At 43.3% G+C, this 16,012-nt stretch overlaps 1 protein-coding gene across 1 annotated transcript; it reads right to left on the minus strand.

The window, feature by feature from the left end:
• Positions 1-868: 868 nt before the first annotated feature.
• Positions 869-13,245, minus strand: LOC144741358 (2-oxoglutarate dehydrogenase-like, mitochondrial; the record flags this gene model as incomplete). Its single annotated transcript, XM_078623929.1, is given in 29 exon segments — positions 869-988; positions 1,068-1,222; positions 1,296-1,459; positions 1,548-1,620; positions 2,475-2,558; positions 2,560-2,601; positions 3,038-3,109; positions 3,248-3,426; positions 3,515-3,642; positions 6,134-6,225; positions 6,227-6,285; positions 6,497-6,625; positions 6,718-6,820; positions 7,638-7,739; positions 7,741-7,791; positions 7,878-7,997; positions 7,999-8,040; positions 8,042-8,059; positions 8,367-8,495; positions 8,871-9,052; positions 9,055-9,067; positions 9,136-9,226; positions 9,314-9,460; positions 9,848-10,002; positions 10,105-10,220; positions 11,777-11,801; positions 11,803-11,880; positions 12,577-12,747; positions 13,024-13,245. Coding segments are annotated over 29 exon segments (3,062 nt in total), but the record flags the coding sequence as incomplete, so codon positions are not given.
• Between the last annotated feature and the right edge of the window lie 2,767 nt (positions 13,246-16,012).

Genomic DNA, 16,012 nt, shown 5'->3' on the forward strand with positions numbered 1-16,012 from the left:
ACACCCTGGGGACTTATGAGTGACAACAGAGTGTCAGTATTGCTCTCAGAACATCCGAGGCTTTTGCTCAGTGTTTATGTGTTCACTTCCCTCAGGCTCTGCACAGGAAGCTCAAGCCTTATGTCCTAAGTAGAAAACATGGCTGCAAGTCTCTGTGCCAGCTGGCTCACGTCTCCTGGTGAAGTGAGGTGTGACAATAAATACAGACTCCGTTAAGCAAATACAGGCACTAAACCTACAGATGTGTTTTGGATTCACACCTTTGATATGTGATGCACATTCATTATTTAAGAACACCAGAGGGACTTTTGTGTGTGTGTATCGTAGCTAGACACAGAGACTACTCATTTTTTTTTAACTAAAAATACACTATATCAATCAACAGCAATTAATATTGTCGTATTTAGCAGAGCAGGAACAGAGGTATATACCGTGCTAAAGCTTCTGTAATAACAATGTGCTTGTATGTTTTATTTGGGCTACACAGTGTGCTATTGCTAGTTCTAGAAACACAATTATATAAATGAGTAATGAAGTAAGGATCAGACAGTACAAACTTGGTGATACAGTGACATCTCACTTCATGTCTTCATCTACATTTCACAGGCCAGAGACAGAGAGAGAGGAGAGAGAGAGAGAGAGGGAGAGAGAGAGAGAATTTAATTGAATTCAATTTAATAACATTTTTCCTAAACCCAGAATGTTTTTTACAATAGAGGTAACAAGGAGACAAGTGATGATCCAGGCGTAAATGCGGAAGTGTTAATAAATGATGGCTACTAAAATCTATCTTTGTTACAAATCTAAAAGACTTTTCATTACATTAGATGAAAGAATAAAGGTTCTGTCAGTGGCCTCTCTCTATTACAAGTCCCTCTCCTGGAAAGCACTCAGGTTGAAAGCCGTGTCCATGAACCTCTTCAGCTCATTGAGGTGCGTTGACTTGTTCCCCGTTGCAGGTGCGGCTGCGGGGCCCCGTCCCACATACCTGAGTGAAAAGTACTTTGTGCATGACTGCAGTAACTGGTTTGCGTCAGAATATGAAACAAAGAAGTTTTCACACTCACCAAATGGGTTTCTTGTTGGCCACCACGGTGAGGAAACGTGGTCTGACGTAATCATAGTAACCCATGTTCTTGTGCTCCTCCTGACACCAGACCAGCTCAGCATTGGTGTATTTCTCCACCTCGGCTCTGACCAGGTCGAATGGGAATGGAGAGATCTGAGGCAGAAGGTGCAGTGATAGTCATTAATGACAAAACTCCTGTATGTAAAAACAGAGACGGATCCATCACCTGTTCAAGTCTGATGATGGCGACGTCTTTTTCCAGGTTTTGCTGTTTCCTCTCTTTAGCCAGCTCGTAGTAGACTTTTCCAGTGCAGAAGATCACCCTTTTCACCTGGCCTGCGTTCTGACTGGGCGCGCCCTCGTCTGGTATCAGCCGCCTGAATTTCGTGTCTGCAGACATTCAACGTAATATGTTTTATAACTCCCGGCCTATATTGATGAATTACATCAAAGTTTACTCGATAAAGTAAAACCAGACCTGTGGCGACGTCGTCAAAACTGGACCTCGCATCAGGATGCCTCAACAGAGATTTAGGAGTGAAAATGATAAGCTGTGAGAAAAGAGTAAAAAAAAGTTTATCAACTATGAGTAGATGAATTTTACCATCCGTGTCCTCTCTGTGGGCCATGAAAACAACTCCAGAGATAGTAGTCATCTCATTTCACGCTCATTTGGTGCCAACATATAGCAGGCAGCGTCAGCATTGGGACAGCGGAATGTTTCTTTCACAATCCAATAAATAAAACCTTTGTGTGTTCAGACACCACGTCCGGACTTTGTCAGAGAAAACAAACAACATTATTCCCTACTGGCACCCGCACTAATTTGCTCAGGAAGATATTTTCTCATGCTCCGTAAAGCATCGCATTTATTTGCGACAAGGGATCAGTTAAGACATTCACTGTGGCTGAAAACTGAAAGGAGAGCTGGGCACATAACGAAAGAATTATTTAAATGTTAAAAAAGTTCATACTGTCACCACTGGTGCTTCAGGACAAGAACGTATAAAAGTTATAGATTTGTTACACAGGTTTCTTTGTCAGTACTGGCAGCAGGATATCACTGTATTACTAAGTCCAATTACGATAATGGTAAATATATCAGATTTTAAATGATAATAAATTACATGACTGATCTTTTTGGCAGTCGTCTCTCTGAATCTAACCTTGATGGGGTTGAAAGTGCATTTGACAAATACAAAACCTAACCAATTATACATAGCTGCCATAAAACGTCTTCTAAACCACTGTAAACACATTTTATCTCACATTTCTCTTTTGGTATATAGCAGAGACTGATGTGATTTGATTTTGTCTCAAATGTAAAACCATCCATTACTGACAAGGCACACACTGAAACTAAGACACACAGATGAAATATAATGAAGACAGTGTTCTGCTTTACCGGTTTTCTGAATGGCAGCAGAATCTGCCGTCTGAGCACATGACAGTAGTTAGCGGGTGTGGAGCAGTTGACCACGATCCAGTTTACAGTCGTACAGCTGCTGGACTTCAAAATCGCCACTGAATTCCTTCATATCAGAGTGAATCACAGAAAAAATATGTCAGTAATTGATTATGATCTTTAGTTGTGGTGGCAGAGGAGACATCACAAACTGCACAGATACACTATATCTCACTCAAAGTCAAAGACACACACACACACACACACACACACACACACTGAAAGTACAGAGGATGCTCATCCCTTAGAAAGCTTCCACTAATAACTGGTCCTTATCCCATTTGGAGGTGAACGTCTCCTCATACCAGCTCACCTTTGAATTTTTATTATTTTCTTTAGGGGATGGAGAAGAACGTTTTGGGGTTTTTTTTAGCTTAGGAGATGTCCAATATGACCAGATGGAAGTGGACACTGACGGCAGTGGACTGTGGAGTGAAGTGTGTGCGCACGCTGCATAATTCTGATTAAAACGCATTCGGGTAATACAGCACGTGTGAACATACAGGGAAGTGATCTGGGTCATCTTTGCTCATTTGCAAGAAGCGTTCAGGTCGAGCTGATGAATGTTCAGGACCCTGAGGAGACAAAGACACAAGGAACATGAAAGAAGAATCCAACTGTTGTTTTTTTTCAATTGAAAATTGCTAGTCAACTTTTAATTTGAGATGAACATTTTCTACAACACCAAGGTCAAGCCAAATCTCTCTTCTCACCATTCCCTCCATCCCGTGTGGCAGCAGGAGGACAATACCGTTGTTGCGAACCCACTTGGCTTGACCCGAGCTGATGAACTGGTCAATGATACACTGGGCTGTGTTGTGAAAGTCTCCAAACTGGGCTTCCCACAGGATCAGAGCGTTCGGACTGGCCATGGCGAAGCCCAGCTCAAAACCTGAAGTCACCATCATTGTTACACGGCGCCACAAAGTGTCACATGACATCACATGGTGCTGGTGCTGCCAGATGGACTCCAGCCTCACCTAGGACGCCGTACTCGGATAAAGAGCTGTTGCAGACGGTGTACGGAGCCTGGTTGACCCACAGGTGATTCATAGGTACACAGATACGCTTGTCAACCTCTTGGTCGTGCAGAACGTGATGGCGGTGGCTGCAAAACAATAAACAACATAAAGAAACGATGGATACACACATACACGCTGTGAAAAAATATCCAGTCCTCCGAGTCGACCATTTGTTCAGGGACCTTTGAAAGATGAAGGCGCATAAAGCATAAATTAATGTAATGACATCATCTGTTACTAGGAGAGGATATTGATGTATCACATTCGGCTGAGCTCACACAAGCAAAATCATTTAAAAGCCTGTGACTAATGATTATTTCTCAGTATAGATTAATTACTGATTATTTGACCATAAATTGATAAATTATCTGGTGTAAAGGTCAAAAATACAAACTGTTTGGTTTGTTGCTGACAAAAAGTAGGGAATTTCAACATTTGAGAAGCTGCAACCAGTGAAAATCTATTTATCTAATCCTGCTTGATAAATTACTCAAATGATCCTTGTTTGCTTAAAAAGTTACATGCTGTGTTTCACAAAGTGTTTCAGCCGTAGGAGCCCAAGAGCTTCACGACTGTGGGTGAGGATGCACGGTAAAAACACACACTGCAGCGCGTCCAGGCCCTTGACTAAACATGACTAACGTGCTATTTCCTCATCTTCAGTCAGGATGAGGCTCAACGAGAGCCGATGGGAGAGAGGAGTCCGGCGTTAACAAGCTCTGCCAGTCAGCTCGCTCCCCGTCCACGCAGCAGCCTTCACAACCAAGTCTGACAATCGCTTAAAGCCCTTTAACATCTCTGTAATGACGGGAGCACTCACTCACTCACACACACACACACACACACACACACCGTGGTGGAGTTTATGTAATGGTCAGGCGGAAGAGCTGCAGGAAATAACCAAAACTCCTGACTATTATCTCCAACATGATATATCACCCTGTAGATGACTAGATAATCCTGAATGAAATCATTTGAATATCATTCATAATTAAATTGTAATGAGGTCACATGATGCATAATTGTTTTGTTTGATCTTTGTTCTACATTTGCAGAATATGCATTTTCTTTTGATGAAAAAAAAAAAAGAATCCACAGCAACATACATTAATTGAGGCAAAGCACATTTCTTTTTGCAAACAATTTCCTCTTGAAAAGCTTTTCTTTGCTTCATAAATAACACACTCACTCAGAACACTCTTATTTCACACACACAACACACACACACACACACACACACACACACACACCCTCTGCCTAGGGGCCCCATTAGTCAGGGAAAGGGGGTGCGTTGCGTTAGCGCATGCAAACCCACACGAACACCACGACTGAATCCATTAGTCCGTGCTGATACGTACACAAGCAGGCCTACTCAGCTGCAACATCCCAATATGCTCAGCTCCTGAGAACGATGAAGGCAAAGGCAAGGGGGGGGGGGGGGGGGGTGAAAGCGCAGGGCGAGAGGAAAGGAAACGTAGGGAAACGATGGAGAGATGTGAAGTGCAGCTGAATTGGAAAGAAAGGTGAGACAAAATATTACAAATCAAAACAACAGGTGACAGTGGATGTTGTGGGGGGGTTTCAGCCAGGGAGACTATCCTGCTGATGGAGACGGCGGATGGTCCAGCAGCTCCTGGTTCGTTAAACGTGATGTATGTGGCTCTCAGCTGGAGGAAGGGAAGGCGGCGGTGGGGGGGTGTCAGTGACGATGGGCCGGGGGAGAAATGATAGGGGACAGACGAGACAGGCACAGTGGAAGGGGGAGCTGGTTTTTCGTTCATGTGTCACTTGTTCCCTCTATAGCATGACAACAACATGTGGACTGTACGCTTCCCAGGAGGACTGCGCTGACGTCTGTGTCTGTCACACTCCCTGTGCGCCCCCCACCACTCCGCCAATTACTCCGTTCACAATCTATGACAGAGAGTCTGCTTCGCCTTCTACCTGTGGTCGTACAGACCCGGACACGCCACCACCGGTTTCTTTCTCAGACACATATATTTCATAGACCTTTACAACCATTTTGTGCTTTCAAAATGTTGAACTCACCCATGTATATAAGTACTTTTGTAAGTACATATACCACTTGCCAGCAGTATATCATGAGAGTGTTTTTATGAAAAGCCAACTACGTATGCATTGCGGTTTTAGCACAGAGATGCCATCCAATCAGAAAAGAGGATTCACACTGGCGATGGAACAAACGACTCCTTCTGAGGTCATCGGGAGAAAAAAAAAAATCCAGTTTATCTGTGAGCTCATTCAGTAAGTGGAGGGTGTACGACTCCTCAAGGACTTCCAAGCTATAAAAAATTAAATGGGATGAATCAATACAGTTAAAACACTTGTGGAGCTTTTAGTGCAGCAGCTGTGTCTGTGTGTGTATGTGTTTCGTATATACCATGTTTTAATCACAGTAGTGGGGACTCGTCTTTCTTATAGGGACAAAAAGTAGTAACAGTAAACAGTAACAGTAAAAAAAAAGTAACAGTAACAGTAAAAATTTGTACATTTCAGAGTACGAGTGTACAAATGCATGAAGGTTGTTGAGGCTCAGGGTGGGGTTGATGGACTCACCTAAAGGTGCCCCGCTCTACATCCTGCCCACTGAGTCGTACGTGGATCCCATCTCTGAGAAGTGAACCAAAGGCCATGTACTCCCCTAAAGCCCCAGTCCATCTGCCGATTTTTTATCAAGTCTGCTCGGCCACGCAGGATACGAGAGACACCTGGTTAAGACGCACACACAGAAAAATGTCACTCTCTGTAGCACTCTGCTACACACAGTCAGCTGAGCAGCCAGCACCTACTGCGGATGTGTTTAATGGTAAACTTATTTTATTTTCATCTCAGTCTTCAGCATTTTATTCATGTGCCTGTGTCCCATAATGATCCGTGATGTTGCCTATTTCTAGATTTGTCGCTTGTTGTTAGACTCACCAGGGTGGATCTTAAAATCCTCCAGAGGAACTGAGCTGGCTGTCTGGCCAATGTGCTGCAGAACCTCCTCGTCCAGTCCCGTGTTGGGACACGTCATGCTCTTGGGCTCGCCGTCTGTTCTGAAGAAATCTACAGGGACAAACAGCGTCACTCAAACACAAACGCACATTATTCACAAACAAAGGAAACATTTTATTATGAGCTTCAGGACATTTCCTCACCTGGCCACGGGGAGTCTAACCAGTGTCGGATGTGTAAGATCTTTTCATCCTTGGAGCTGGTGTACGCTTCTTCACAGATCTTGTCATATTTAGCAACTTCTTCCTGCAGCCACATGTGGTTTACGTGTGTTGGGAACATTAAGAAATGCAGGGATTATTTCAGTGACGGTACTTTAGTACAAACTGAGACAGAAAGAGGGGAAACCAAACTGTTTCTTCAAATCTTTCTTCAAACTGAACAGTGTATAAGTTTAAACATAAACTATAATGTATTGTATTTGCTTAATTAGTTGGTGAACTTAATAAGTTGGTGTGTGTTTATGTTCTTTCGTAGTATTTTTAATATTCGTATAAATCATCCAGGCGCTGCAGATAAAAACGCATATATTACTAAATCTGGTGCATTTACATGCTGTTCATCAGTGCGCATCGTCTCTTCTGGAATAAAATAACACAAGGAGGTTTCACCAGACTGGCTGTATCATAAACAGGCTCTTTGCAAAGGTCCAGTTAGGTCACACGAAGGAAAACAATGTCCATCAAATGCCAGGAAGTAACGCACCGTATTACGTTTTTTCCTGACATTGAGTATGAAAAAGCCTCATAATTGATAATATAATAAAAGTTTCTCTGCCAGATGAAGCACCTGAGCAGTTCCATGGAATGGAATATCTGAGATATACTTCAGGTTCCTGACAGTGTTACACAGTGTGTGTGTGTGAGTGATTGGACGACTTGATGATTGACGCACAAGTGTAAATTGAAACTAAAATACACCATGCAGGCACGACGAATTTACTTGACAGCTTCAGCAACATCTAAGTGTGATTTAATGCACCCGGTCCAGCAGGCGGTGACACAACATAAAACAGTAGCAGCTAAGAAAACACACTATATCCAGCAAGTATTACATCACAAACCTCAAATTCCTGCAGCGTCACCACCCCCTCAGCAATGAGCTTGTCAGAGTATTTCTTCAGCACATGCTCCTGCCGGTGGATCCGTTTGTACATCAACGGCTGGGGTGAACATGGGCTCATCCATTTCATTGTGGCCAAACCGCCTGTAACTCACCTGCGAAAGCACAGAAACACCTTAAAAGCAAAGGATGGACCGATGAGAGCTTGTGTTAATCCGTCCAAGACTCAGCAGCGACTTACGAGGTCAATGACAACATCCTTGTTGAAGGTGTTCCTCCACTCTGCAGCCACCCGACACACGTACATGACGGCCTCAGGGTCATCTGCGTTTACATGGAAGATGGGCGCGTTGACAACTCGGGGCCACATCAGTGGGGTAAGGAGAGGAGCGCGCCACCCGGGGGGTCTGTTGTGAAACCAATCTGCAGACACACCGCACCCATACCAATAACAGTACATCAAAACTGTAGATGAACATATGCATCATAACACAAAATCATTATAAAAATATTCAAAATGTATCAACGCTCCAAAATATCACAACATCTTTTGGTCTGTGAAAGTCCATTTACTTCTGTTAGTGCTCTTTGGAATAAGCAGTTTACATATACATGCAAAATCATCACTACATAATAGTATTATAGGATAAAAACATAATTTAAGATTAGATTTTAAATCTTTTTGTGAGTATGTGACAGAATTTATATGCTCTCTTAAGCATAGTAATACCTGGTTGTTGACCACCACGTGGACCGTACCATGTGTGGTATAAGAGGGGAGCTCACTCAGGTGGAAGGTCTCATACACAACACCTTGTCCAGCAAAAGCAGCATCACCGTGCATCAAGATGGACATCACCTGAAAAAATGTGGCTCATCTCAGTCACCTTATTTACACGTCAACAGAACAACAAGCTTACTATCATCTAGAAGTGTTGTAGGAGACACAATGGGGAGTCATTTCCTGTATGTGTCACACTGGTAGACCCCACCCTCTTAAAGACACTAGTGTCAGGTCCTGATGTTACTCATGGTCGAGGTGGACTTAATCACAGATTATGCTTCTGACCCAAACGCATCATTTGGAATATTAGATCCAGTTCTACAAGCCACAAAAAAATAGCATTTTTTAGAGAGAACAATCAGAAGTTAAGTTTGAAACTTTTCTTTGTCTTCTTTTGTCTCTTCTCTTACAGTGACAATGTGGGATCGCATCTCATGTTATGAGAAGAGCTTTTCAGTCCTTGTTACCTTCTGTCCTCGGGGTGTCTCCTCTGTAGAACTGCTCAGCTTTGGCTTTGCCCTGGACCACGGGATCCACCGCCTCCAGGTGCGACGGGTTTGCCATGAGGGACAGTGTGATGTTCTTATCCGTCCCACGGTTGATTCTCTCGTGATACATCCCCAGGTGGTATTGACGTCCCCTGAACCCTACAGGTACATACATGGTTATAAAGTGAAGCATCAGTCGGTGATGTCTGATTGGTTCCTACCCTCACCTCATCAGCGGCTTCCAGCTTTGGATCAAACTGACAGAAGATCTGATCAAGCTCCTTACGGATCACATTGGCCAGGACATTCAGTCGACCCCTGGAGGTTTACGAAAGTGACATCAAACACGGAAGGAGAATATTACTTGTAGAAGAAACTGGGGGAAGAAGGTGTGAGACAAACTACCGATGAGGCATCCCCATGATCACACTGTCAATGCCTGCGGCACTTGAGCTGTCGATGATGGTTTTTAGAGCAGGGATGAGCACCTCACAGCCCTCGAGGCCAAAGCGTTTCTCCGACGACCACTTCCTGGCCAAGAAGTCTTCAAACCTAGACATGAAATGACAATACCCGCAGGTTACACACAAGTTCATGGATACTTGTCTGAACCTGTTTCAGAATCCTTGTGTGTGTGTGTGTGTGATCTGGGACTAATGGAGGCACAAACGCCACTTCAGCTGAGTGGAATAAGCAGAAATATAGTGATAAATGTCTGCACACCAACAATAACATCATGCTAAAGGACCAGCAGTGACGTCTGGGATCTTTTATCACAGCTGAGAATGAGCTCACATGAAGAACAAGTCAGATATTCGTTTTTAGTGCCAGGACAAAAGTAAAAGGTCCTCAGGAAAAGTGAGGTACACTGCTGTCACCTCAATGTGGGTCATTACATTTGTATGCATTAACGTGTCTCGATCTTCATTCACTGCTGACCGTGTGGATCTGATCAGGCGGGCAAGCAATGTTCTCTTCTCAGCAGGAGTGAACTGCATGGTTCCTGGAGTCTCAAATTTCTGGCGAATCCACTGACACTGGTCCACGTTGTTGATGAACATGAATTCCACCCCGATGTGTCCACAGTAGGACGTCTGATAGGAGATGACAAAGAAGAGGGCTGTGACCGAAGAGACGCCATTGACGATATTTCTGCCATCATTACACACATTTGTGGATGTAACAAAAATCAATACCTCTAATCGGCGTATGACCTCTCTCAGAGGAAGCGTGGTCTCCTTTCCTCCGATGAAAGTGGTGGGAGGAAGCTGGAAGCTTCTGTCCAGGTCAGACTCATCGAGGCCGTAAAAACCTTCAATTACATCATGAAAAAACAGCATCGTTGAGTCCGTTTTTCACAGAAGTGGATATAAGATGCAGGCTAAAACAGTCAAACTGTGCTAAAAATAAACTCCAAGATGAAAATAGATTAATTATGAACATGTATGATTCCAGAGTGTCATTCATTTGAACTGTGTTGTAATGTTATATATATTTTGATGTTGGGTCAGAAAGAACAAATGGATAAAATATATCATCTTGGGTTTTGACAATAATAAGGTCCTTTTATGGACCATAGGAGCTGAGAACAGAACTAGCACCACCACTAATGGACTCAACTTCCTGAGCTACAGACTCCTTTATCATTCCATTGAGAAAACAGCAATATTCATCTGATAATGGAAGTATTAGCAATCTGTGTTCCTTGCAACTTTGTGCAGGGAATCAACACAATCAAATCTGGGTGTAAATTCAAATCCAGTGTTTCCAAACCCTGCGTCAGCCTGGCCGCTTTATCAGTAGCAGAGGCTCCACGTGAGTTTCCGTGCAGGCAGAGCCCACCTGAGAGAGCTGCTCAGGCTCAACATTAGCGGCTACATAAGAGGAGACAGGTGAAAATCATATTAAGAACACAGCAAGGATGAAAGGGGCCAGAAATAGACTCTTGTAGCATTGACTGACCAAATAATGGCCTGCACAGACTGTCATTAACGTCCATCAGGGAGCGCTACGTACAAAATGCAACACTATGTCCTGACACAGTGATCACTGATAACAGACGCCGGCAGACAAATGTCACCTTCTCTCCTCTTTGCTGACCTATTACCTCGTGCAGCACTCCAAGGAAATGAATGAGAGGAACTAGGCCAGTTATTCACTACAGAATCAGGCTAACCATCTATATGGACTCATTCATGGGTCTGCTGAGTTATTCAACCCTGGATCACACAAACACTGGCATACAGACAGGTTATTGAAATAAAGTGGATGCAGATACAAATCAGACATATTCATTATAAGGCAAATGGAGGCCAGTGAGAACGTTATAAGACCGAAATCCTGATCCCACGTTAATTAGAAGAAAGGATTTCTATAGTGGGACTCTAATCAGCATACATACTGCCTGTGGGGTAATGCATATATCTTTTACAGGAAGAGGGATAATAAAGAGGAACTCTTTACCTCCTCTGTACAAAGTCTGAACCAGAAACGGTATAATGAGACCTCTAGTAGCCCTGTATCAGTGTTTTAAAGGAGAAATATGATTGACTGTTTTAGGATTAAAGGGGCCACTTGATTCATTACAAATCCAATGAATCCTTTCTGAGGAGAATGATCATGACCGACATCCTCTCATAAAGCTGTGAACACACATAATGTAAGAAATGTCATAAGTTACCATGGTAAGATTTGTGGTTTCAGTTAAGAAATGTAGTGTATATCTTAGGATATTCAGATGAAACTATATAATCTTTTCATTGAAGCACATACTCTCAGGCATGTTTGTGGCAGATTTCCATTTTCTCCATGCCTTATATACAGTACGTGTTTAAAAGAGACAAAAACTTAAGATAATTAAGTTTTTACCTAATTTATCAATGGACGTGATCAGGGTCTGAGGGAACGAAGGAGTCCAGGTCAGCTTCCAGGATTCCCAGAGGGTCTAACTGGGCCACATGGTGACCACGGATCTACACAGGACATTGGACAGAGACGTGGAGGGTGAAAGACAAAGTGTCAGACATAGAAGAATAAGAAGCGATTCTCTAAGGGGGCCGCCACTGAGTTACCGAGTATAAACAACTGAAGACACTCACACTCACTGTAGGTCAACTTGAAGAAAAGAGCCCCCTGGGAGTGCTTTTATGTCTATGTACATACACATTCAGTCCCACCAGGGCTGCAACAAGCTGGGAATAAATGCATTTGCCAAAAGACAGAAATTAATAAATCCCTCAGATACTTCCTTGAATTAATTTGAGGGCAACAGGAAATGTGACCACCTGTTTCGTTCAAGTAGTCTCTTTGATATTTCCATTTTCAAAAAGCAGGCAGGGTAAGTAGGCTGGAGATAATCTTGCAATTTGCATTAACTCGTGCAGCGACAAACATACTGCATATTCCTTTTAATACAAGGACACGGAATAAACATCTCACGCTGCCAGTAGTGTATTATATAGTGGATTTTGTTGATGCAGATACAAACCGGCAGCTGTCCCGTAGTGGATGAGACGCTGCCTTAAGATTTTAGTGGACATGCATCAGATATGTCATCAATGTTTTAATTGGTAAATATTATACAGCATAGTTATAAATTGTGTGTGTGTGTGTGTGTGTGTGTGTGTGTGTGTGTGTCATCACAGCTGGTCAGGCAGGATGTTAAGTACCTGGTAGGCTCTAATGAGAGTGTGTACAGCCAGGTGGTCCTCCACTACTTTCTGTGCCATGTCTGGTGAGTGGGACAACACTCGGCCCTGCAGCAGCGCAGAGGGGCGTCTCTCACCCACCTCGCCAGACGGACCGGTCGCCTGGATGTTCCGGAAGAAGGTGTCCCAGGACTGGAACACACGGAACGACAGATCCAGAAGAGGAAAGCAGAGTGCAAACATACTGTATCCCTGCTGCTTAACTACTCATTAAAATGTAAAGTTGCAACTATACAAACATAAATATTTACTGTAAAGAACTAATTAAAATATAAACGTATACTATGAAGTCTATACTAGAACCAATGTCAATGACTTTAAAGTGTTAGCTAACAGATGCTTTCCTACGTTTGGTCACGATTTAGACACAACGGTGTAAATCTGATCAGACGAGTTGGACAATGTTACCTCGTGGACGTTTTTATGATCCTCCAGCCAGGCGAAGTACATCTCCTCCACATAGCTGGAGCTGCTGCTCACTGTTTGATCAGGAGCTGCCCCGGAGGAGCAGCTTCTCTGGGGGTCAAACCAGCGGCGCCTGGCTGGTTTCCCCCCACATCCTCGCAACCACTGAGTCCCACCAAAGCAACCGCCTCTCAGCACACCGGCTAACGCCCGGAACTGACTCATGGCTGAAGGACAGAGAGACAGACCTCATTTGTGAGAATGTCATATACAGGGAGTGGGCACAATATTAGGAACTCCCCCAAGTAGTACACAACCTACACGTGGACCTGGTAAGTGGACTAGAATGTTCTACCATCATTTGTGTGTTGTGTTTTCATCACACAAATGGTGAAAAACAATCTACATAGCTTTTGTGAGTGTGCATGTTCACCACCAGTCTGCCATCTCAAATGAAGTTTTGATCATTTTAAAATATGAATCATGATCAATTCCAGGGTTATCAGGTTGAACAGCACCTTGCAGCAAGTGCTGCAATGCAATATTTGAATATTAAAGTAAATGTTCTTCTAATTTGTTTGTCTAGAACAAAGGAGGATGCACGTCTCCAACACTACGCTGCAAAAATTCTATTAAGAGAACAATTCTAGGTTCGAATATTTGTCTTATTTCTACTCACAATGTCTCATATTTAGTCATAAAATCTCTTTAAACTTAAAATAATACACCTGAAAAAGTGACTTGTTTTAAATGGAAAGAGATTTTATGACTAGAAATTAGACATTTTCATTAGAAATAAGATTCTAACCTAGAATTGTTCTCTTAATAGAATTTTTGCAGTGTAGTGTTGGAGACATGCATCCTCCTTTGTTTTAGACAATCAAATAAGAAGGACATTTACTTTAATATTCAAATATTTTAGAATTTTTAGAAATAACATCTTATTTGTAGAAATAAGATATTCGAAGTAAGGATGGTTGTCAGCTGGATTTTTGCAGTGTAGTGGATGTTTCATTCTCCCATTGGACTGAATGGGGGCAGACACGCCAAAAAAGGGGAGGGGCGAGAGACTAGCCCACGTGACACAAACATGTGACATTATTTACGGTGACTCAGTCCACAGCTGTGATGCACAAACCCACGACCGTTTATCTACGTGTATCTAGTAAACTGACAGCTGTGTGTATGAACTGGTGCACAGACGCGTTGCGCGCACACATGTGAACAGAACTCTTATTTGCATACAAACGACCTCTGCGTGACTCGGTGTGACTGACGCACGGCAAACTGCGCAAAGCCTCTGCACGCGTCCGTCCCTTCGTGCGCAACGTTAACGCAGCTGCAACAACCGCTGGGGCGTGAAGATCAGTGTGTTCCTGCTGCTCCTCACCTGTTCCTGCTCCTCCCCGGATCCTGCGGGCTACAGCACCGACATCAATGCCAGCACACTGGCCGGTGTCAATGTGGGTCGGTGACGGTTTTCTGTGAACCACTAATCCGTCAACGTCAAATCCTCCTAATCCCTCTCCGCCGTTAGTAAACAGCAGCACTGGCACAGGTACTTTGTTCTAGAATGTACATTTACCTCCGACTGCACCGCTCTGAGGCTTTTACCGTCATAGATACATCCTCGGGGATGCAAGTAGGACAGGTACCAGCGGAGGTGACACAGATCTGAGCACCCCCACCCGCCCTGATCCCGACCCGACTGCGTCAGGTGATGCTGCAGCTGCACAGACATCGTCACTGCTGCACCCAAAGGTGATGGTGTGTGGGAGCAGGGTGACTGACACTCACAGCAGTGACACAGAGGGAGAAGGAGAAAAGATCAGAGAACATCTTTGATGACATAAGTCAACTCGACTTTGTTCTAAAAACTTGTAAAAACAGAACATGAGTAAGTGGGATCAGAATGATGGGCCTCAAACAATACAATAATTGGCCCTGCCCCCCTCCAGCGTCTTTCCCTCCCCAGCCCATCTCTCTTCCTCATTTAGATTTTCATCATTGATACTGGCTGATATGGAGGGAACCAGAGTTATTAATCATCAATCAACAAACAGGAAAACAGAAAAGGAAGAGTAGAAGTTTGAGGAGGCTCCACAAGACAAAGCAGCATTAAATCAATACATTTTAAAGACAACATTACCCAGCTGCAATCCACTGAGTTCATAACCTGTCAATATAAAATATAAAAGGTTTTATCACTGTATTAATACGGTTTTAAATGTAAAATAACACAACTTGTACTAACATTCTCTTATTTGCATTTGCCACTGCTCTCCCAGGTGACCTGGAGAACGCAGGGTCAGGCAATTATGAACTGAAATGCCATTTTGTTGTCGTGACTCTGCAGTCTGACAAAGATGGAGTGACGACCATTTGCTTCCTGGCGTTTTATTAATAGTGTTCATCAATGGAAGGACCTGTGCCGCTGTGGGCTAACACTATGGGCTTGATGTTAAATTACATCCTGTTTAGAATAATTACAACACTGTATACAGGACAAAAGTGGACCGGCTGCTCAGCGACTTCTTGTCTGGGGGAAATAAACCAGCAATGACTTCAAAACTATTTCTGGTGACATGAAATGTTATAGGGAAAAAGTTGTCATGATTGTTGATTGTAGTCATTAAGTGAATTTCCCAAGTACAATGTTTAGTCAAATTAAAATCATGGAACACCTGTATCACGTTCATCATCAGATGATTTGGCTTCAACGGTTGGCGGTTGGCTTCAAACTGACACGGAACAGCTCATTCAGACTCGGTGCAAATAATCCACTTACCCTCACCAAGACTACACAGCATTTATGAAACTCCACGTCATGAGGTTATTTAGGGTCCTAATTCATCCAATAAAGCATGTTTGAAGGCAGAATTAGATTTGTCTGAGAGCTGTACAGTACGTACTCTATCTCCAAAATCGATCACCCCCTTCAAACGATCCAATAATGTAGGATCTCATGAAATCCACTGACACATCTGTGATG

The sequence above is a fragment of the Lampetra planeri genome, unplaced genomic scaffold (assembly GCF_965212315.1).
Source record: "Lampetra planeri unplaced genomic scaffold, kcLamPlan1.2.h2 scaffold_517, whole genome shotgun sequence".
Lineage (NCBI taxonomy): Eukaryota > Metazoa > Chordata > Hyperoartia > Petromyzontiformes > Petromyzontidae > Lampetra > Lampetra planeri.